This window comes from Pseudorasbora parva, chromosome 2 (genome assembly GCF_024679245.1).
Source record: "Pseudorasbora parva isolate DD20220531a chromosome 2, ASM2467924v1, whole genome shotgun sequence".
NCBI lineage: Eukaryota > Metazoa > Chordata > Actinopteri > Cypriniformes > Gobionidae > Pseudorasbora > Pseudorasbora parva.
In genome coordinates, this window is record NC_090173.1 from 36,739,782 (window position 1) to 36,765,072 (window position 25,291).

General features: G+C 38.9%; 1 protein-coding gene across 1 annotated transcript; it reads right to left on the reverse strand.

The window, feature by feature from the left end:
- Positions 1-24,565, reverse strand: cntnap1 (contactin associated protein 1). The gene is made up of 24 exons (XM_067418808.1): positions 24,173-24,565; positions 14,732-14,833; positions 12,261-12,454; positions 11,833-11,986; positions 11,001-11,204; positions 10,576-10,760; positions 10,110-10,262; positions 9,670-9,931; positions 9,175-9,324; positions 8,768-8,939; positions 7,785-7,891; positions 7,565-7,684; positions 7,265-7,468; positions 5,977-6,133; positions 5,661-5,788; positions 4,873-5,046; positions 4,538-4,756; positions 4,206-4,445; positions 3,092-3,334; positions 2,897-3,024; positions 2,716-2,809; positions 2,021-2,251; positions 1,377-1,421; positions 1-242 (listed from the first exon to the last, which is right to left on the reverse strand). The coding sequence occupies exons 1-24, from the start codon at positions 24,234-24,236 to the stop codon at positions 43-45; spliced, it is 3,930 nt and encodes a 1,309-aa protein (XP_067274909.1). The 5' UTR covers positions 24,237-24,565; the 3' UTR covers positions 1-42.
- Between the last annotated feature and the right edge of the window lie 726 nt (positions 24,566-25,291).

Consider the following 25,291-nt stretch of genomic DNA (forward strand, 5'->3'; position numbering starts at 1 on the left):
TGCATCTCATTCCCCCCAGACATCACTCAATCTGTAGTTGTGTTATTCGTTGGGACTTTCCTCCTGTATTTCCGGCATGTTCTTTCTATCCTTGCGCAGAGTATCAGTGAGGGGCCTAGAGGAGCTAGGCGACTCGAGTTGCTTCGGTTCATTAGTGTGATAACTGCCTTTATACCTGTACAGATAAATGTAGAGGCCGTACAGGATCAGGAAGAGCAACATCAGAGAGACAGTCACAATTACTGTGGAGGAGAGAGAGAGAGAGAGAGAGAGAGAGAGAGAGAGAGAGAGAGAGAGAGAGAGAGAGAGAGAGAGAGAGAGAGCAGTCGTTAGCGTTAATCTTAATACTTTTATGGTGCCCTAGCTGAGCTGTCTGCAAATTATGGCTTAAATGTAATTTGTATCATGTTGATGTTGCAGAATTCACAGGAGAGACAGACCACATGTATTCAGCTTTATATAAAGCTTTAACTGGATAGTTCATGCAAAAACTGCATGGAAAAAAAATTCTGGCATCCTTTACTTTCATGTCATTCCAAATCTATGCTTTTAATGCAGTTCAATCCATATGGATTACTTTTATGATTACTTTTTTTGCCTAGTCACTTTGACATGGTCACTATATGAATTGTTATGGAAAATAGCTGAATAACTATTCTTCCATTTCTAATTTGCTGGATCTGCAACCACTGGCAACGAGGATTTTGTGTGTGTGTGTGTGTGTGTGTGCGTGCGTGCGTGTGTGTTATGAAGAAACAAGTTTTGTTTATCCTGCAAAATGACAATCAGACAGTCGGAGAAGAGGATTTTAGTTAAGCAACAAAGGATGATTTAAAAAAAAATAAGCAAGGATTTTTTTTTAGGGCTTTGTTTTGTTATTATGGGTCTTTAATCTCAAAACGATATTGTTAATATTATAAAAATTGATTAATTATAAGTATAAAATGAATATAACATACTAATGTAACAGTAACTTATATAGCATTGTCCAGAATATGGTCATTTTTAAAGATACATATATTATCCTTATATGACGATTTATCACTGATGATAGCAATTTTCTTTCATGTACAGAAACTCGGCTTTATGCAGAAGCTTATATTCCCATGAATGTTCCCTAATCCTGTGTTCTGCAAATTAAGAAGATTGTAAAAATAGGTTTTATATCTACAAACAGTAAAGATCAACATAGTTTGCGGTGCTGGCTGAAAGGGAACAAAAGAAAAAAAGGAGAACATAATAACAGAATTGTACATTTAAACGAAATAGTTTTTGTCACATTTTTTTGAGAGGGTGATGGACAGGAAGTAACACATATAAGAGGTGTTCAGGAAATAGCACTATAGATAATAAACTTAGTGTGAATGTAAACTTACATGTCATCCAAGGTGGGGTAACATCATCATGAATGTAATAAAAGACTAAAAAGAAGAAGAAGAAAAAAAGACATTACTTGAGGGTAAAAAACAACATTCAATCACAGGTCAATCACCATAACATACTGTAAGAGTAGAAATGCACCAAATTTCACCCAACTTTTATTTACTCACACTACCATTCAAAAGGTTTGGGGTCTGTAAGGTTTTTTTTATTAAATAACTCTCTTATGATGACCAAGACTGCATTTATTTGATCAAAATCGAGTAAAACAGTAATAATGTGTAATATTTTTACAATATAAAATAATTTTAATATTTTAAAATGTAATTTAGTCCTGTGATCTGAATTTTCAGCATCATTATTCCTTTTAGAAATCATTCTAATATGATGATTTGATGTTCAAGAAGCATTATTATTATTATTATTATTATTATTATTATTATTATTATTATTATTATTATTATTATTATTATCATCATTTTTGAAAACCATGATACATTTCTATCATGATACCTTTTGATAAATATAATGCATCCTTGCTGACTAAAAGCATTTCTTAAAAACAATATCTTACTGACCACAAACATGAATAGTAGTGTATGTTAGGCATTCATGTGAATGTAAGGATATGTAGTCTTACACAGGCCAGTGAACCAGGGGTCATCCTCCCAAGGAACATATCCTAAGACGGGGGGAAATGCCCCACAGTTAGACTCCACCACATAGCCTTGAGTCGTCACTGGTGGATTAGTTACATTGGGTCGGAAGTAGGCCTTCAGTGGGGCAAAGATATTATAGCGGACCCCAGAAATACAGCCCGTAAAACCGGGACTGTTGTGCCTCTGAATTTCGTAGTCTACACCTCCCACCTCTATGAAAAAGACCAGAAAACAAATCAATCCACTGTTTATCTTGTAAATACAACTTTTAATTCACATGCAACAATTTAAAGGTACACTATGCAACAAAAAAAATTAACAAAATATAAATACATGATCAATCCTTCTTCCAAAATGTGTTCTTTTCTTACCCTTAATCATTATAGTAAGTGTTAATATAACATAATTATTAAGTGTTTATATTTTAGCCCGGGATGGTTTTCATGGGAAATTGTGGACATGTGTCACCTGCCTTTTTAGCTATTTAAAAAATAACTGAACAGAGGAGAGTCTGCTGGCAAAAAGAGAATGTGGCAGAGATTGTAATAAAACAAGAATCAACATTGGCTTGGCTTTTTTGATATGGCGAGAACCGAGGGGTTTTAAAAGTTGTGAAAGCTTTGATTAGAGGGCCAAAAGTTACATAATACCTTTTAGATAAAAATGCTTGTCTTACCCATGACTCTACCCAAGAATATGGACTTTGGTGAGTCAAATCTGGGAATCTCTCCTGGTATTAACTTTTCAATCCACGGATCCATGTAGTCCACCTAGATCCAGGTACAAATACAAATACAAACATGCCTTTGGTATGCTAATAACAGTAAAAAATAGTCAGATCTAGTTTGAGATTCTACCTGTGTCCAAACTGTGTAGTTGTGTCGGGTGATGTTGACAAAATGAGGAAAGCCATCGGCCATGTTTCTGTCAGTCAACTTAAATTTGTAGCTTATTATCCCCAGCCGATATCTCAGCGACAAAGTACCTGCAAAGGAAGTGACATCAGTGCTAAAGCTAATATTTTGTATGCTCTGGTGTGACTGTGTGTGTACCATCTTTCTTGAGCAGGACAGCGATGTAATCATTGCCGAAGGAGCTGATATACAGGAGCACAGCTGGAGCCTCTAGAGTGCTGAAGCTGAACTCTATGTCATCAGTTGTCGTGTTGTAGCCGAGGGTGAAGTTGTGCCAGTGAGGCTCTATCCAGAAGTTCGCCCACCATGCGTCAAAGGAAATAGGCTCTTTGCGGATGTCATACCGCAGCCATGCTCCCACATCAAAGAATGCCCCGATATCTAAAAGAATGCGACACAAGCAGAGATCATACTTTTGTTTATGGGTACCCCTCCAAATGCTGATTTAAAGTTTTTATAAAAAATCAAATAGGGTTCAGGTTTAGTACCTTTAGTGTCATTACTACAATAAGTACATTGTACATGTTAATGCAAAGCAGGACTTTAAAATAAAGTGCTATCTGAACTTTTTAAATGTTTGACTTTTCAGACTGTTACTGTGCGTTCACACCAGATGTGAATAGAGTGTAAAATTTTGCATCTATTGCATCTAGTTGGACGCTTGAACATTTTGAATCCATTCGCATGTTTAAATCGGGATGCGCGTTCAATACGCTCCTGTGCATTTTGGGGATTTTAAAGTGCTCAAATCATGAGCCCATTATGAATCCCTTGTTGACTTTATTAGGTATATAGGTTTATTGTAAAACACAATTCAGCATGCCAAAGTCTTAAATATCCCCACCCTGATCATCCAGAAAAGCAGTTTAATTCACAGAACAGACAAATCCCTTAGCCTAAATCAGCTCTAGATTTAGAGGCTTGAAATGGAAAGTGAAAACTAAAGCTACAATCTGTCACTGTCTTTTCAGGCAGTGACTCTCTCTTTTTAACAGGTCCTCGGAGGCACCAGTTAGTTTTTTCCTCCCATTTATATTATCCATCACTTGAATCTGTTGTAATATTTGAAATACCCTAAGTCTCATACAATTAAAATGTGTTTGTAATAACTAGTCTTTCCCCAGCTAAAGAATAAAAGATATCACTTTAAATTTGCATATGCTTATTAGGAAACATCTATAGTACACCATTTCAAATTGAGCCTGCGTGAGTGTGAAAGAGCACATGCATATGCAAATGTGTGTTAACTCACCTAAATGACAGTAATAGCCATCAAAGCCTGTGTTATTGCAGTCACAGACGTATGAAGCATACCCATCAATGCACTGGCCTCCATTTCGACACGGTATAGAGGCATTCAGACAAGCTCCAGTGCAGTTCCTACGTATCCCAGCTCTCTCGTCAACCTTCCCCTCCAAATCCACAGGCACCCCGTTCATCCTCAGCCCACGCAGACAACCCAGGAAAGGCCTTAAGGTGTGATTGGCCGCACCTGAATACAGATGTATGGTGTTTTTCTATCATCTGCTTGAAGCAATGTTTTCAATGTTTCCTTTCTTGAAACTCCAGCTCTATGATTCTTACCTACGAGCAGGGGTTGTGTGAACTTCATTGTGATGTAGGTCTGGCCTGGGAACTTGTGTATGGCCGGAGGCAGGAAATCAACTTTGAGCCGAGCCAATTTCACATTGATTTCAGCTTCTACATAGTGCCATTCATTATCGTTGAGAGGTTTAGGAGAGCGCAGGGTCACGTTTCTAATTCCATCACCCACCATGAAAATAAACACTACCTCAGTTGTAGCTGTTAAAATTTAAGGAGAAACTGATAAAGGAGATATCAGAATCACTATATGTGACATACATTTTTAAGATTTACTATGGTATTCACAGTGCTACTGCCATGGAAACGAGACTTACAATTAAGTTCAACTCGTAAGAAATTACGGAGGTGGTCATCTGAGCTCTCCACAAACACTCCGTTAGTGCGGTAGGTCCTGAAGTGGAATGTAATGTCGGCACTGGTGCCGGGCTTGAAGGTGGGGAACGTCAGATAGGTGGGCTTGGTGAAAGCTATGGTGTTCCAGATGCTCCCTAAGGGAAGAACTTCTCATGAACAAACAACACTGCTTTAAAAGCTACTTGGTAAAAGTAAATATGTGTATTAAAGGAATGGTTCACCCAAAGATAAAATCATGTCATCATTTACTCACCCTCAAGTTCCAAAACATTTTTTTTCTTCTGTTGAATGCAAAACAGTATATTTAAAAGAATATGTGTAATCAGTAACCAGTAATGGGTAATCTGTAACCAAACAGTTGATGGGCCCCATTGACTGCCATATGGCAAAAAAAAACAAAAAACTTATGGAAGTCAATGGGGCTCATCAACTGTCTGGTTACTGATATTCTTCAAAATATATTTTGTGTTCAGCAGAAGAAATAAATTCATACAGGTTAAGGGTGAGTAAATGATGACAGAATTTACATTTTTGGATGAACTATCCCTTTAAGGGGCATAATGTACAGTTAGCCATCAAAATAAACCCTTTAGGGTCATAAAGGGCAACTCTGCTTTGTGTTTATCTTGTCATAATAAAAACAAAAGACTGTACATCCCCCTTTACATATGTCAGGAAGGTGAAAGTCTTTCTTACATATATAAGAAAGACTTTCATCTTTTGTATCTTTGTAATGTTCATAACTCACTGTCTCCATGGCAGTACAGCGCCCCAACACTGTAGTAAGCTTCTGAACCGGTTCGGTTAGTGTCCCCTATGACAATCCTCCTGACAGGCAGATGGTCTCGGAACGACAGGTAGCCTTTATCTGAGCTCCTAGTAAATGTTACGAGTGAAGAGTGAAGTAAGAGTGAAACTAGCCTTTTAAACAATCAATGAATATTTAGCTCTATTTATTATATATATATATATACTGTATATTATAAAATGTAACACACAAAGTTTATGAGGTATATTTAGATAAATTGTTTTCATTTATTTATTCTTTCTCATCTCAGTCTCACCACTGCCGGTAGTCTGCGTCACAGTTGCACCAGTACTTGGAGTCAGTGCAAGTTTGATTGACAGCACATCCACATTTTCCACTTTCAGGGAAAGCTCCTCCCCAGTATTCATGGCTCTCATTATGCCGTCCAATCCAGTAAGAGTAAGGCCTTCCATCTGTTAACAATTATAAGCAGCATATAAGGGGAGCAGTGGCAAAGTACTGGTAGTGTAGTTAAGCCAGTCTCACTGGGGTCCACAGAGTAGGGGGCCATAATTACTGGGCCTTACTATAGCTATGCAAACATAATATACTCAGTGGTAAATGGTGACCGAGCAGATTCCTATACGTGTTACTCAGCAGAGAAAAGGGCTGAGAAGGTCATTGACACTAATTAAACTCAAGCTCTGGGCAGTTCAGCTGAGTTAGACTCTTCTTTTGCACTGAATCCCTAGCTCAGATCAATGCTTCAACAGCCATCTAACAACTCACAGCTGTGAATTCTGTGAATTTTTGAACTAGTGACATCAAGCACCAAAAAGTCACCAAAAAAATCATAAAGGATAATAAAAGATTTTTAAAGCTTCTTAAAGCATAAGTCAATACTAACTCAAATAATCTACCATATATACCATAGTGTGCTGTTAACTACTGTGACCAAATCTTTGGATCAGTAGTTGGACTCAAGAACGTTGAATCATTTATACACACTGGCTGCATCCGAAATTGCATACTTCCCTACTATCAAGTAGGTGAAAAACAGTATAAAGAAATATGCCTGAATTCCCAGTGCTCATAAAAGAGTAGGTAAAAAGTACCCGGATGACCTACTTCTTCCAGTGACATTCTGAAGTGTGCATACGGTCGACACTTTACTATCCTATGAGGCTGGGGAAAGATTTATGAAGGGCAGTGAAACGTGAACATAGGACATGATAATATCAGCATGGCGAATGTAGTACATCCAGATTACCTTCATTGTACACACATTCATTCTACATAGAACTTACTTTTCTAGTCATGAAGCAATTATCCAAAATAAGTATCTACTCTAGAGAGAATGCGATTTCGGACGCAGCCCAGCCCAACTGAATCAATCGATTCATTGAAAAAATCCATCTCAAAGTATAATTTGTTCATGAATTTGGTCATTGCGGATTGCCTCATGTTTTTAAAAAATGTACATTTTGAGTTAAAGTCATAGGGACATTCAGGTGTTTTTGAACAACATACGGGTAAATAAATGCACTCGTTCATGCACTAAAAGAACAAGATTATACAACCCATCATTGTAGAACCTTACTTACGTGGAGTATTGAGGAGGCGCGACTTGTAGCACGAGATCTCAATCCACTGTTCGCAGTACAAGGAAGTGTTTGCTAATGCAGTGACTTCATCCCAGGAAGCGTTTACATACTGGACGTCCCCAATATACGGTAGATCCACAGTGGAGCCGCTCACCTTGGTGCTTTTCATGCGGTTGTGCTCGATAACGGTCCATGATTTTTGCACTAAAAATGTGATGGGATCAATCTTAACTCACCAAAATCATGTAAAATCCTTCAACATTGATTTCAACATGTCAATCTCTTCCACTTTATACATACACATATTGCAGTAGACTGTGAAAGGCTTCAGTGGTCCACTCAGATCTGGATCTATGGTGTAGTTGCCGGACCAGTACTTCCCATTCAGTCTGTAGGCCTCACATGACTCCCTGTAGACGGCTGGGATGGAAGGGGAGACAGAGAGAGACTTAAAATAGAGCGAATTCTTATATTTCACCAACAAAAAGTCAATAGAATCTCCTCTGTAAAAGACACTCACAGTTGTGACAAACCTCCCCCTTGTAGCCTGTGTTGTTACACACACACAAGAAGTCATTCCAGGACTGAATACACCTGCCTTCATGTTCGCATGGGTTTGGAGAGCATCTGAAGAAAATTAAAGAAGGCTGACACTTTAATAATGCACGTCTCAAGGTGCATGTAATAATAATGCACGTCTATTACATTGGGCATGTCTTGTTTTTTTGTAAGGCTTTGTTTCTCCTTTATGAGCTTTATATGATTATATATGCATGTTATATAACTATAATTATATATTTATATTATATATGTTCTTGACAGACTGCAAACATTTTTGTCATTTGCTTAAAGACTGTTTAGATTTTAGAACAAGACAAAAATACCGCAGTGCATGTTTCAAATTTTTTGTGCATCCTGATTGCCTAATGCCTATTATGGATTATGTTTTAATGTTTTATGGGGACCTCCTACAGACATAATGATTTTTATACTGTATAAACTGTATGTTCTATCCCCTGTCCATCACAGAAAACCTTCTTTTATTTTTACATTTTCAAAAAACATGGGGACCAAAAAAAAGACAAAAAATTGCCATCTTTGTAAAGACATTTTTCCTCATAATGTAGGGTTTACCTAAACCACACACACACACACACACAGTTTCCATGTTTTATGGGGAATTTGCATAGGCGTAATGGATTTCATACTGTACAAACCGTATTTCTATCCCCCTACACTGCCCCTGCCCCTAAACCTACCCATCACAGGAAACATTCAGCATTTTTATTTTCTCAAAAAAACTCCTTCCGTGTGATTTATAAGATGTTTTCCTCATGGGGACCTAAAAATGTCCCCACATGGACAAGGATTTCGGATATTGCCATCTTTGTGGGGAATTTTGTCCCCATAACGTAGGGATTACCAGCCCACCCACACACACACACACACACACACACACACGCACGCACTCGCACTCGCACTCGCACTCGCACACACACACACCTATCAGTGATTCCACAGGTGCCCAGCAGGATTTCGGCATATCTGCCCCATTTCCTCTGCAGCATGACATCTATATCCACCGGCTCATCATCTATAAAGATCTGCTGCATGCAGCCGTGGAAGCGAGACAGCTTGGTCACACAGCGAGCCGTGTTATTGGTCTTAGGACAACCTGCGGCACAGCAGATATGAAATAATCATCAAATTATCTGCTCTGCAACTATAAGGCACTAATTACATTCACATTTAGCATAGATTATGAATTAAGGCATACTATTTATGTATAATAGATAATAAATAAACAACCTGCATTGTATATAGTTTTAGAGAAGAGTGGCACTCTGTTTTGGCCATGAGGCACTTAATTATAACAGACTACTCTTTATATTCTGTGATCTGTTACTTACCCCCGAAGAAGTAGCGGTCTCCTGTACGAACCATGAAGGGGTTGGTGATCTTCAGTGGTGAGCTCTCATCTTCATCTATAGTGATAGTCAGTAAGTTGTCTTTGGCTGTCAGGTCTACTGTGTGCCAGAAGCCGTCATTGAGGCGGTAACCTTAAAAACAAACAAAAAAGTAAAATATTGACGGTATATAATGTTAGACTAGACCAATTTTGGTTCCTGTTAAACTCTTTTCCCCTGTTTCAGAGACAGGGCTTAAGCGTAGTCCCATATTAAAATGCATTTTTGGGCTGTTTTAACTGAAATGGAACTTTCTAAGGCATGTTTATAAAAGGTACTTAAATTTCCTAACTGACCTGCTTAATCCTGGCTTAATCTAAACCCTGTCAGTGAAACTGGGCCTTGATCTACAGGTGCTCCATTCAGTCCTCTCTTACAGAAATAGAATTGAAAACTTCATAACAAATGTTATGGGCACATTCCTCAATCATACTGTACCTGCAGCAAAGCGTAGCCTCTTGTTTCCAGGCTGCATGAGAGTGACGTTGACCTGTCCTTCACTCAGACCAAGCTCCAGAGAGCCCAAATCATCTGCAAACCTGGTGAACATAAGTAACCCTGTGTAGTCCCATGAGCGGAACTTAAACTTTACCGCCAGACGGTTCTTCCGGAAGAACCCGGGTAGCTGCAGATAGTTGTTGGGTCCTGCAAAGGTCATGGGCTTCCAGAGAAGGTCCCGGCAGGTATAATGCATCTTTTTCTGAAGAAGGACAGATGAGAATTTGGAAATAAACAAATAATACCTCAAATATTTTGCAATACTATGGGCATACAAATGTGATGTGATATATATGATTATAAGTGTCATAATTTACTCCACATGTTTTTGTTTCACACTCTTGTTTTTGGCTGTGTGAATTTAGGAAAACTCCACATACCTTTTTAGGAGCTAGTCGAATTTCAGGCTCCTGGTACTGTGTCATGTAGATGACATTGATTCCATTGATAAAAACGTTCTCCATGCAGCCACGGAAATTAACCTTACCAGGCAGGTGGGGTATATCTTTCTCAATCACACCCCCAACATAAATCTAGAGAGAAATAGATAATTGTTAAGATCAGGATGCAGGGAACATTCACCAATGGCATGAGTTTGGGGCAGGACTATCTGATTGTCTGACCAATGGAAGACAGGAGTAGTGTTTGTGATACCTGCTTAAAAACAGTAATTATTTTATTTTACTCCATTTGGTGATACTAATAGCACAGAAATTACACCCTTCACTTTTAACAGAGGCACCGATTCTTTTTAATTCTTCAATTATTCTGACCAAATGTGAGTGATATGTAATTTATCAGTTAAGTGATACATTTATAACTCATGCCTTTGGTCCAACATGTCACCTGTTTGTCCAGATCAAGGTACTGGAACTCTCCGTTGAGGACGGCAGTCTCAGTCTGGCCATCCAGGGTGAAGTTAACCTCTCGCCCGTAACGCTTGATGGTGACGTAGTGCCAGTGCTGGGTGTCCAGCAGGTTTCCCAGCATCATTGTGGTCATCCCATTGGTGTTATGGACTGTGCTGCTCCCTTAAATAGATCATGGATATATGTCCTCACTCATGATGAGAGGACAGACAGACAGACAGACAGACAGACAGACAGACAGACAGACAGACAGACAGACAGACAGACAGACAGACAGACAGACAGACAGATAGATAGACAGATAGATAGATAGATAGATAGACAGACAGACAGACAGACAGACAGACAGACAGACAGACAGATAGATAGATAGATAGATAGATAGAATCGTGTCATGATTACCCAGGCTGATATGAAAGTAGAGGCGTCCAGTCTTTAGTTCCAGAGTGACCGAGTCTCCCTGCAGACCCTCACTGTGCAGGAGAATACCATCCTTCTCCAAGGTCTTAAAATTTAAAGCGTAGTGGTCCTGAAGTGTCCTCATCCTGCCCCGTGGGTATGAGTATGCCACCATGTCATCCCCCTCAAACTGCATCACATATGAGTCTGATGGGGTCAAAGGTCAAGAGTATGGAGATGATTTAAACTGTATAACAAGATTTTATTTATGCAAAAAATCTAACAAAAAAAAGACAAAGCACACAGTGTTTTCTCAATGACCTTGGCCCAGATCATCAAGGGCACTTTGCTTCAGCTTGCACAGATTAGCACACAATAGTTTAAATAGTTTTACAGGAAGTATGTTTGTGCGTGATGTTGTACCTGGAAATTTTAGTTTTTGTTTTTGTTTTGTTTTTTGCAATGCAAATCATGAACATTTGAAAGATACACTGCATGGCAAACTGCAAAAATACATTTTATACACAGTACTTGTCTTTTGATTTTCAGTATTAATATTTGTAAAAACCTTGAAACACTTGCAGTATGACAAAAATAACTTTTATTTCTATGAAAAAGACTTGCATGCCATGTTCATTTTCGGGTATTTGTACAATGCTGAGATATTTTTAGTGGAAAACAAGACCAAATACGGATTAAAAAGGATTTTCTGCAGTGCAACTCAAAGGACCAGTTAACATTACAAGGCACTGAGGAGATTTTCCTTTTCAAAATATGCTCAAGTTTTTGGCTGATGATAAAACGCAAACAGTTGCCAGTGCCTCAGTCCATTTACCGTAAGGACAGCCGTAGAGCTCCATGCGAAGGCCGATTTTGCCTCCGTTCTCAGTATTCCAGCCCATGGGATAGATGCGCAGATGTTTGGCAGTGAACGCATAATGAAAGACGTTCCTCTTCACCTGGTAGTAATTCCAGTTGCCAGGCAACGTCTGAGAGACACAAAAATCTGATATTAAAGGCTCTATGAATGTTACACACTATTTACCAAATCAACAACTCTCTCCAAATCTCTCACCTACAACTTATCCAACATCAAAATCATCTTAATTCTGATTGAATGAGTCATGTTCAAGGTCACATAAAAATGCCTATCCTGAACCTCTGCTTTAAACCAAACATCAGAACTTGATCAGCACAAATGATACTTTTTGGTGGGCTTTCAAACAATAATAAAACTTTTAATATATAATAAATAATTTTTACCATGTTGCCTCCTTTCATGACATATGGAGTCCATGTGTCGAATCGATCCCCGTACAACAGCATGTATTTGGTGATCCAGTCATATGAGTTGAAGGTACCCTGAGTAGCAATGGCCATGATACGATACTTCCTCCCCAAGTCAATCTGCATCCATGGCTGCCTGTCCCGTGGGGACGGAGACCAGCCACTGCTTCCTACATATCACACACACATTTGAAAATTCGGCTGATAAAAAACATGTAGACATTTTACGCTTCAACGTGCAGTATGCAACTTTTGGCCACTAGGGGTCACTCATTCAAAATAATAACAACTGACGTACTTTGGTGACGTCGGGAAAGTGCGTGGGCTCATGGGAGTTGTTGTCATTATTGCCACTGTCAACCAGCGAATCTGGCATCTCCAGCAGAAAACATGTTCACTGACAAGGTAATTGATTGTTATATTACATCTCTATTATTGTTAAGTTTAGTTACGGCTTTTCACTTTATGTAATGTCAATCTAATGAAATAGCAGCAAGCTACCGTTACTTAACAAACTTATCAGTAACGTTAGCTAATGTGTGAGACAGAATGTTGTGCGGGCGGTCGCTATGCCAACATACCTATAAGTTGGTAGGCTATGTTGACATATTAACCGCGCATCATAATTTGAGTTACTCAAATTATAGATATATTGACATGGCATCCGCGATTGTCGAACATTCTGTATATCAACTGTTCAATACGGAAATACATTTCAATTTAGTTTATCATTACCAACATAAAACAGTAAATGAGAGAACCAGCACCTGCAATACGTTGTTCATTGGAACACGCGCTGTGTCGCTCCCCACGTTCATCAATCATTCTAATAAACATTTATTTTGGAACTCGGAGATATATGAATAAGTAGATCATTATTAAATCAATATTATATGTAGCTAGTATTAACATATGATAAAAGTGACGGTCACCTTATATTAATTGACAAAGATAGTGGCATATTACCTTATGAAGCTAACGTTACTTTCTCCAGCTACATATAAAACCAATAATAGCTAGTCCATCTGCGTTTTACACATGACATCATCGTGTCACCAAATATACGGATAGAAATGCTTTTGAATCAGTTTTTAAAAAAATAGCTCTTTCAGTCTCCAAAAACAGAGAATCCGCCTGTTTGAAAAGCCGATACAAAATGTATAACATTACGTATTCAGCTAAACGCGTCTCAATGTGGTCAAGATCGCTATGCAACATGCAAACATACAGCATGTTATGATTATATGATTATTATGTTAGCTGAATGGTTACTTAAATGACCTGTTTATTAAAACACAAGCGAGATCAGCATCTCTCTGCAGTCCGAGCTTGTCACGAAGATTTCGCCATCTTTCAAAGGCTTCTCCAAGGTTTACACGTCTCTTGCTTCTTCTACTGTCCCAAAATCTTCTCGGGTCATTTTTTTCACCCTTACGTTTGCGCTTTGTTGAGCTGACAAAACGTACAGGCAAAGAGTAGTCATGATCCATTATCATACAGACTTTTTTATACGTTCCCCTTATACTGTCTGTCAGTGTTCCTCTTTGAGTTTGGCGGTTCCGCCCATAGATATCTATGGTTCCGCCGAGTTCTGCAGGAAGCAAGACGCAAACGTGGATATGACGTGAAAGACTGGCGACATAACGGAAATAAAGACACGGTCCGTGTCTTCGAATTAAAATATTAATTTCTCTGGATTTAGAAGTTAATTAGAACTGTCGGGATAATGTAAACACACAACTTTAAAAAATATATAACATAGATATAGTGATCTTTTATATTTTTAATGCTGAAACATTACATATTGTGCCTTTCAGTATTGTCATGAGCTAGTCAATAGTCCTCCATATTTTGGCAAAATGTGAAATGACAGAAAAATCTAAATAATTGCCATTATTTAGGTAGAAAATTAAGAAAAATCCTTGAAATATATATATATTTTTTACATCAGTCTCCAAGGTAAAATAACTAGAAAAAGTACAAACAAAACAAAATAAAACTCTAATGGTTATAAAATATGTTTTATAACCATTAGAGTTTTATTGTTCCAGACTCTAATGGTTATAAAATATGTTTTATAACCATTAGAGTTTTATTGTTCCAGACTCTAATGGTTATAAAATATAATACATTTTGATTATTTAACACTATCCATAGGACAATATCCATGTTACTGCATCTTAAAAAATAAAAGCTTTACAAAAGTACAGAATTTAATTGCGTTTCAATGGAAAAGAGTAATCTTGTGACTTGTGAATTGTTATTGACTTTTTTAATTAGTCATGTCACATAATAGTAGTTACATCCACTTTTATTCACAAAAAACAAGACGTTGGCTAAATCAAAGATGGGAATAGGAGGTTAATATTGTTTCTCATCACTATTCTCAGCCAGACATATTCAAAATGCAAAGTGCAACCCATATCTCTTGTGGCCTAGTCACTTACCATACAGTTTGGCAAAGTGTGCAGAGTAAAAAAAGTTATATCTGGAAGAAGCATGGAAAGAAGACGCATAGAGAGGAGAAATCAGCGGATCTAAGCATGGCCCTGAACAGAGAAAGAGAAAGAAAAAGAGAATTACAGAGAATATTAATGTCATTATCATAACTTACTTTTGACAAGATTTAATTAGCAGTTTAGTAACACAATGAAACTCTGTCGATTAATGGGGAAAGTTATGTAGGCCTACATAAATTATCTGAAATAAATATTTTTAATTACTGTCATTATGTATAATATTTCCAACCAAAATTGCAGCCTTTAAAATGATAAATTGTCCTTCAAAGGTAAGCTACACCAAGTATTTGGCGCTCTAGTGCTTAATTAACAAAACTGCTATGCGTCTTGCGGAAGAACATCATAGCTGGAGCTACTTCTCTGTTTCTGTATATGACTGGGCTGGTATACTCCGCAGCGAGTGTTGTCCCACACAAAACAGATCTTTAGTACTCATTTATCAAACATTACCAAACTAAATCGGACTCTACAGGCACACTTTGTGAGTTAATATTGTTAGGGTCTCATTTGGACAATGAGTAAAGTAGTACAGTTATGTATTATATACAAAATGTGTGCTTAAGTGGATATAGGACATAATATACATCAGGCCCATTTAGCAAGTCTTGTCATGCCATTTCATCAGTACCTCTGTTACACAAATCCCTGCTTCAATTAGACCTGGCAACATTTCAGCCTAATCTAAATAGCAGAGTCAGATAAACCCACCTCAATCTCACCCTCTCAACAGAGCTCTAATAAAGCCATCTGCCCAAATGGCATCACATCTCACAGCCCATCCACCGCACCTCTCTAACTACAGCTGACACACAAACCAAGAGGAGAGGAAATGAAAGAGATTGGTGACAAGCTATCAAGATGAAAATCAACTAAGAGAATTGGTCTACAAACAACACAAGCCACAAACTGTAGTCACAAACTCACTCAAAATATAGTATTCTTCTACATTGACATTTATTCATGTGGAAACTAAGAGTGTAGTAGTGTATAATAAGGAGACACAATGCAATTCGAATTCAAAATCAGGATTTTCCTTGTGTTTTTTGTTTGTTTGTTTGTTTGTTTGTTTTTTTTGTTTGTTTTTTTTGGGGGGGGGGGGGGGGGACTAAATTAATAGGATGGAGTTGGAACAGAGAGTGAAGGATAGAAGTGACCTGGATATAGAAGTGACTTTGTGCATTGTTGTGATACCGGAGGGAAAAAACGGTTTTATAAAGAGTGTTTTTAAGCCAGGATTGCCTGAGGTTTATATGTGTTTAATAAAAAAGTTATTTTGTAACTGTGATATAAAATCACTGAACTGTTGTTAGATGATGACAACAATGACAACAACAACATGCTAAAATGTTCCCAGAAGTTTAATAGATCATAAACCCAACATTGGGGATGTTCTCAAAAGGACATTTTTTATTTATCAGTTCATACTGTAAATAAACAAAATAGAGGCATTTACCCGATTAAGGTACATTTTTAGTGTTTATAATTAAAATGATACAATTCGTTCTTTAAAAACAACAGAACTCGACTTTATGTTATGTTCTAAATTAATTGTTTGTACTTCTCAATGAAGCACGTCCTGTAACTTTCAAAAAGAGACTGCAGGGGTCAGGCTGCTTAACACAAGAGGTTATTAGTATTCTGTCCACTGCAACTGCCAGTGAGGGAACAGAGGGAAAAAGACACCATTTGATGGAGAGAGAGAGAGAGAGAGAGAGAGAGAGAGAGAGAGAGAGAGAGAGAGAGAGAGAGAGAGAGAGAGAGAGAGAGAGAGAGAGAGAGAGAGAGAGAGAGAGAGAGAGAGAGCGCAATAGAATATTGCATGAGTCACCTAATTCAAGTGATTTAAATTCCCTCATCTTTCAGCTTTTGACGAGCTGGATTCATCATGAACTGCATTATGAAAGTCTGTTAGAAGTCACCAATCGTTGATTTAAGCTTACAATTGACATTAACTGAAAACCTATCCCTCAAATCTGATTGGCTGATTGGAATGTTGCTCCAGAATCAACAAGGATGTTTATCCAGGAACATGTTCTACTTGGTGAAATCACATTGGCTAACACACTGCTAACTGGCCAGTGTTAATGTCCTGTGAGTATATTCCAGCTGATTCCATGACAAAAGCTGCATGTCTATTCAGATATGTCTCAGTGAAAGACGAGAACCAAAATTGACCTTGGCTGGTCAAAGGAATGATGTGTGTGTGTGTGTGTGTGTGTGTGTGTGTGTGTGTGTGTGTGTGTGTGTGTGTGTGTGTGTGTCTGTGTGTGTGTCTGTGTGTGTGTGTGTGTGTCTGTGTGTGTGTGTGTGTGTGTGTGTGTGTGTGTGTGTGTGTGTGTGGGGTGGGGTGGGGGGGGGTTGTGAAATTGGTATTGGATACAGAAAAACCTTAAAAACGGTGCTTACTTTTTACTCTCTAAGAAGAGAACAAACACAACCCTAAGAATTTATTTGATACAGTGGCTAAATGAACAAGAAATAAAGTTTCAACTTCATACGGTTTTCAAACAGCACAGCAGTAATGACTTCATGAATTTATTATATTTCTTATTTATTATATGAAATCTTTCATAAAGGTGCAATCCACCAGGGTACAATCTACCAGTTAGCATCTGTAAACCACCTCCCATAAATGTTGCTTCTGAAAGGGAAACTCCTATTTGCAAAAATAATTGTGCCCGTGCTTTTTCACTGTAATTTTTCACTGTGCGTCTTTAGTAAATTCTGAAAGTATTTTTTAAATAAAACAAAAGATTTGTGCTGATGCAAGCTGTTAGTATTTAGACCATGCCGTTGTACTGAGACTGCTCTCATTAGTTCCAAATTATCCGATTGTGGTTGTATCTCTCTATTAGTGTTACTTGATCTTAGTGATGCATTTAGTATTATTGACCACAACATTCTTTTGAATAGTTAAGGAAAAGGGGATGTTGGCATTACTGGAACTGACCATAACCAATTAGTAGCAGTAAATGAAAAGATATTATATCAATCACAAGTTCAGTAAGGTGTACTGCCAGGCTCAGTACTAGGACCATTGCTTTTCACCCAGTACATGCTACCCTCGGAAGATAGGAAGCATGGCGTTAGTTTTCATTGTTACGCTGATGATACTTGGCGGTATATTTATTCTCGCCCTGACGAAACATACCGATTCACAAAATTAATGGACTACATAGTTATAACATAGATATAAAAAATTGGATGACTCGTTATTTCCTACTACTTAATTCCTGAAAAACAGAGATTTTAATTATTGGACCAAAAACCACTACACATAATAATCTAGAATACTTTCAAACAATTGATGGCTGCTCTTTACAAGTTCGTCATCAGTTAGGAACCTGGGAGTGCTCTTCACCAAAGACCCCACAAACCAGACAGTTCCTCCACACAGACCCTATGGCCAGCTTTGGCTCTCTGTACTGCCGTGATGAATCCGATCTCCAAGCAAAAGGAACTGAATATTTGAATGCTACCGATCCCAATTTGAATTCTGACTTGTGATACAGCCTGAATCATAATCACACTGTGGCCAGAGTAGAACTATAAACGTAAGGTTAAAGGTCCATGCTCAGTCTCTCTATCCACTAAAGTCCAAACGGGATCCTTGGCCTGAAAAGGGTTGAAGACCCTCGCTCGACTAATATTAGCCTCACTTCCATATTCTCCTGTAAGCAACAGCTGCAGTGCAATATTCTGAGTCACATTAGGCAGATAAATGAGTCGACTGAATGTGACCCAGCCTCATCTATCTTTGTAAAATATAAGCTGCAGAAATTGTCCATCCCTCTTCAGCTCTGAGATCAATGATTTCCACCCTGTGCTATTCTGTTCCCCTAGCAGCTATGCAGAGCAGAGAGGAGTGCCTGCCCCGCAGGAGAAGCATTACATTTATTAAAGCACTTAGTGCAGAAGAGCTGCAGGGTAAACTAGAAATAAGCAATGAAAGGGTGACAAAGATGTATGTAGAGAATTGTAAACACGGCCGTGCAAAACATGTCCACCTAAATACAAAAGTTCAGTTCCACAACCTACCAGTGAGCTGTTATGGAAGCTAATAAGTGACCGATTCAGAATTTTCTACACAAATTACCTTTTTTGTGTCAGTGGTGGAAGTTAGCTTCCATATGATTCTGCTTTACAATATAGTTAAAATGAAAGGGATGTCACAATTCATGTACTTATGCTCTATCCTATGCCATTGTATATATAAATTGTGTGTTCACACTAAAAATTCAAACAGCCAAGCATTTTTAGAGTGTATGTGTCAGGATATGCTAGTCAGTAAATAAGATGATGGAGAATTCAATATACACTCACCTAAAGGATTATTAGGAACGCTTGTTCAATTTCTCATTAATGCAATTATCTAATCAACCAATCACATTGCCGTTCCTTCAGTGCATTTAGGGCTGTGTTCCTGGTCAAGACAATTTCTTGAACTCCAAACTGAATGTCAGAATGGGAAAGAAATGTGATTTAAGCAATTTTGAGCTTGGAATGGTTGTTGGTGCCAGACGGGCCAGTCTGAGTATTCCCCAATCTGCTCAGTTACTGGGATTTTCACGCACAACCAGGGTTCTAGGGTTTACAAAGAATGGTGTGAAAAGGGGAAAACATCCAGTAAGCGGCAGTCCTGTGGGTGAAAATGCCTTGTTGATGCTAGAGGTCAGAGGAGAATAGGCCGACTGATTCAAGCTGATAGAAGAGCAACTTTGACTGAAATAACCACTCGTTACAATCGAGGTATGCAGCAAAGCATTTGTGAAGTCACAACATGCACAACATTGAGGGGATGGGCTACCTACAGCAGAAGACCCCACCAGGTACCACTCATCTCCACTACAAATAGGAAAAAGAGGCTACAATTCGCACAAGCTCACCAAAATTGGACAGTTGAAGAGTGGAAAAATTTTGCCTGGTCTGATGAGTCGGGATTTCTGTTGAGACATTCAGATGGTAGAGTCAGAATTTGGCCTAAACAAAATGAGAACATGGATCCATCATGCCTTGTTACCACTGTGCTAGTGGTGGTGGTGTAATGGTGTGGGGGATGTCTTCTTGGCACACTTTAGGCCCTTTAGTGCCAATTGGGCATCGTTTACATGCCACGGCCTACCTGAGCATTGTTTCTGACAATGTACCCATCCTTTGATGGCTACTTCCAACAGGATAATGCACTATGTCACAACGCTCTAATCATTTCAAATTGGTTTCTTGAACATGACAATGAGTTCACTGTACTAAAATGGCCCCCACAGTCACCAGATCTCAACCCAATAGAGCATCTTTGGGATGTGGTGGAACGGGAGCTTTGTGCCCTGGATGTGCATCCCACAAATCTCCATCTACTGCAAGAAGCTATCCATATGTTATCAATATCAGTTATCGGTTATCAAAATGGGCCAACATTTCTAAAGAATGCTTTCAGCAACTTGTTGAATCAATGCCACGTAGAATTAAGGCAGTTCTGAAGGCGAAAGGGGGTCAAACACAGTATTAGTATGGTGTTCCTAATAATCCTTTAGGTGAGTGGATATTCTTCAATTAATTGAGATTCATGAGAATAAAAGGAATGAGTAACATCTAAAAAAAAACATGCAACTATAACACAAGACAAAACATTGGGGAGAACTAAGGGTGAGTGGTAATCAGCTGAACAAAAATAGGTGTGTGGAACTAATTAACAACCATGGAAACTAATAAGCAAAGGGAACAATGAACACAGACAAAGCAGAACAGTAAACAGTGAAAACTAAACCAAAACATTCACATTACATTAGTCCCCCCTCTCAGAAGGCCCCACACCGTAACCAGTTCAATCGTGGAGGGAGGGGACTCTGAAGGGGGATGAGGGGCTGAAGAAAGGAGGCAAACAGGATGAGATAAAGGTGGGAGGAACCAGGAGCAAGAGTAGTCAGGCAGCGACTTTGGACCTACGCCGTATCCTCTATGTCCCTAGTTACGCGTTGGTTTTCATTTATACTTCTGCGTTGTTGTCTGTGTCAATATGCAATTACACATACAGACTGCTAGTGCACAGGCATGTTGATGATATCCCCCAGTCTCAAGGCAAACGCTGAAGAAGTGACTTGTTTATGATTGTGAATTAAATTAGGAGATGTGTAAGTGTGTGTACACAGAGGGAGGAAGCAAAGTTGGAAACTTGGAGAACGAAACCAGGATGATGATAGCCCAAAACTGTACAAATGGAGGTCGATACCCAGGCAGAGATGGAGAGGCGATGAGACTGTGACATCAATGGCAACATTTGGCAAACATTGTCACAGCGATGAGCTTCCTAAGTGGAACCAGAGTACTAAAGCGGAGTAGATGTAGCCGAAGGGGTGGAGGGACGAAGCGCAGCTGAGCGACATCTGACCAAAGAGGAGCTGGAATGACGAGGGAGCCCGGTTGAGCTGTAAGGGCGATGGACCCAGGTGGAGCTGAGTTAGGAAGAAGCCAAGGTGGAGCCAACTGGTTGTCAAGCCGAGGTGGACTGATGGGTTTGGTATCTGAATGAAGAATCAGGTGATCCTTGTTCTGATGCGGAGCTGGAGACTGGAAGGCCCAAGGCAGATCCACGGAGTAGAGTGGAGTCAGAGGAAATAAGGAAATTAGAGAAAAGAGCACAGGCGGTGCAGAGGAACTGGCTGTTATTATAAGATGAGGTGAAAAAGGGGGGGTTGGGCGGGATCCTAGGAAACACAGGAGATTTGGAGCTGGGCGGGACTAGTATGGATGGCGGATTCAGGGACACATCCTCTCCCAATTTATCATTAAAATACAAAAGCTAGCTGCAGCTCACCCTCAGTGGTGGGAGTGTGGACGTCTGCGATCATTGGGTGCAGGCCGTAATCTTTATTAACTTCTGCGGCCGCTTTCTTCAGGATCCCGAAGGCTTTGCTCTGTCAAGGCTTTGAATGTCTTTCTCGATACCCTCATACACCACTAGCAATCCCACAGCGATAAATATGATGTTGTCAGCTCACACACATTGTCAGACATTCTTTTGGGCTCATTCTCTTTTTCTGGCGTACTCTTGTGGCAAGCTTTGGCTCTTTGTCTGTGGTGGCCTCTGGTGTCATGTCCATGTGTGGCGATGGTTGGCTGGGCTCTGGAGTGGAGACTGCCTCCTCAGCTGGGCAAATGGTGAATGCGGACCCACAGTTCACCAGCACCCACTCCACAAAATTTCACTCAATCTGTGCTCACAAAGTGGCATTTCTACTTTTTCCAAAACACCTTGCTGAATTTGTTTTATTTCACTCCCTCGCGACTTCTTTCTCTCTTTTTCTGTCTTTCTCCTTTTCCCCTCCAGTGTCCTTGACTGCTTTCCACTCACAGATAAGGAAGAACAGTGACACATATAAAGGAGCATCTTGAGCTCTCTCTCTCTCTCTCTCTCTCTCTCTCTCTCTCTCTCTCTCTCTCTCTCTCTCTCTCTCTCTCTCTCTCTCTCTCACACACACACACATGTGTTGAATTACAGGCACTCCCCCAGTCTCTGCAGGCTGACACAGCACTTCTGCTCCAGGAGAACTGAGTGCATATCACGTGATCTATCTTTCATCACTGGAAGGAGGCTGCGGTACACATGGGTCTATATTAAGACTTTGGAATTATCTCTTTGGGCTGTTTAGGATTTTAACTATCATCTAGGTGGAAAAGCTGTGGTTAGCTTTTTTTAAATATAAACTAATGCAGAATAGAGGGTCACGTTTGGTATAAATTATTCAGAACAGGACTGGCGGCACAGTAGGTGGATGTCTTTGAATGAAACAAAAGATAAGCTCAAAAAGGACATCAAAATACTAAGCCAATCCAAGATGCCACGGCGCATCTGTCTACATCGTCTATATATAAACATCCTCTCTGAATCTTCCACACCTTCCTCAATAGGATCTATTTGTAACAGACAGGGCATCTTAAATTTCAATAAAATGACATTTTCTGTATCGACAGAGCACCCATTTCAGTTTGAATGGTTTCCGCTCCCTCCCAAAGATTTATGCTAAATGAATTCTGAAAGCGAGAGAGCTGTGTACATGCTGTCTCATTTCTCTGCTCAGAGCTGCATGACTGGATTATATTTTTTACACAACACAATACACAAACAACTTTTGCGGACATTAGAAATATATATATATATATATATATATATATATATATATATATATATATATATATATATATATATATATATATATATATATATATATATATATATATATATACATACATATATTAAATTAGAAAATTAAATTACAAATTATAAAAAATCTATTTATGATTTATGTAGTTGTTCATATATATGAAGCATTTACATTTAATATAGTGTTGACTGTAGACAATTTTTTTTGTCAAAAACAGACACTTCAAAACATAAAAAATACAACAATAAAATACAAAAATATATTTAAACAGCATAACATATTTGAGATAATTAAAATATTAGAGAACATTAAAAAATATCATCATTAGTGGACATGAAATGTACAGTACCTTAAATTATTGAATGGCTTATGCACACCTTGTCAGAACAAAAAAAAACATTTTTGGCACACATATTATTAAATAGATTTAGAATCAAATACTAAGCTTTCTTGTAGCACTGCCCAAATGAGCAGAGTTTTGTGGATATGTCTATTCATCGTTGAATAAGAATATCGATTTCGTTAGGATATATTTTGTGTATTTTTGATGGTTTGAAGATTGCGATACTGTCTTAAAGGTAACCTTACGTGAGGATTCGCATGCAGTGTTCTACGTCATATGAATTTGGGAGTTCGGTGAGTTAATGCGCCCGCCCTCTGTCTCCGCATAGGGCTGCTCCCACGAGCAACTTCACGGAATAGGAATTTTTCACCACGCCATTTCAAATACACCGACAATGTCAACTTTTCACCCGCAAGACACTAAAGACACGGCTAAATCTGCAAATAGATGCTTTCAGCAACCTCTGTTTAACAGCAGGAGAGTGTGTCCTTCCCGCGTGTCCCCTGCGCAAGACGCACCTTTCCATGCAGAAACTTGGTCAAGTGAGCGCGCGGAAGCACTGCAATGCAGAAAGAGTCCGTAGACGCACATGCAGAGTCGCGAGCGCGGGATCAACACTACATTAGCGCTTTACTTTTAGCCCAAACCATCTAGGCTGAATACTCCAAAGATTAACAAAATATTTAACTATTTCGTGCTGATTTAAAACAATGCAAGCTTATAAATAGCCTATCGCAATTTTGAGATCAAAATCATTATGTCATAGCTTTACCGATGCACTTGTTCTTTGAAAGAATAACAATCACCTATATGGCAAATAAGAAACATTGTATTTGCATTGCATCTTGCATCTGCAGTTTTACTTACGTGACGAGCAATGCTGAAAGGCGAGAAAGAGTAAAAGGCTAGGGGCAAGAATTTTGATATCCATCCTCTCCGGGAGACGGAGTCGCTTTTAGATGAGTTAATCAAATGTTATCCTCTCCTCGTCACCGGACAGAACAGCATCGTTTAGCCGTCCTTTCGGCCAACTTTAACTCTATCGGCCGGGATGGCGATAGACTCGCTCGCTAGAGGCGCGCGCGCGCGACACAGTGGTGCTGATGCTGCGTTTTGGCGGGAGCGCGCATACTTTCGTTAAACAAATTTCCTTTAAAATCGGAAAGTTGTGACAATCTGGTTGAAATAAATACATAAACTCTCTTTTATTTGATATAGGGGAAGAGTGGAGTCGTATGGTTTAGGTAGACAGTGGACGGTCACGACTTTGTCCGGGTTCGCAGTGAGGGAGGGGGCGCAAGAACAGAAAAAAAAGTTTTGGACTCGAGCAGTTCGTCATAGTGATGGGAGGTCCGAATTATTTCCGCGAATCGGCTCTTTCGAACCGGTTAAAACGAGTCGTTTACGTAGTGACGAGCTCACGTTGTCCCAGACATCCTGGTGTTAGGTACCATTACTGAATTGCTGTTTACTTATTAATAAAACTTAAGTAGGTTTTATTAATACGAATGTTTTACTAGCATGTAACTCAGTTCAATATGTTGCAGACTTGATACATCATTTAAAGCTTTATTATTATTATTATTATTATTATTATTATTATTATTAGGCCTATTATTAGGCCTATTATTATTATTATTAATAAAAATACATTTTTACCCAACTAGCCAAACCCTCGGTTCACTCTAAATGTTAAAATCAACTTACTCATTAGTTATTAAGTCGTTGTGATAAGACGGTTTAATGAATTGGTTAGCTGTCAACACTGTGAGTTGAATATGTCTGAAAGAGTAGCAAAAAGAGAGTGAGTTGTCAACTTGAGAAATTGTCTGTCCAATTCATGTGTTCACTATGCAGAGTGATCACTTACTATAGCGTGAAATTCTTCATCTACATATTTTTCTATTTGTGTAATGTGAGAAATATAACATAGTTCAGTCCAATTCGGCCTATCCCTTATCCCAATGTAGAAATCTAATGTAAAAG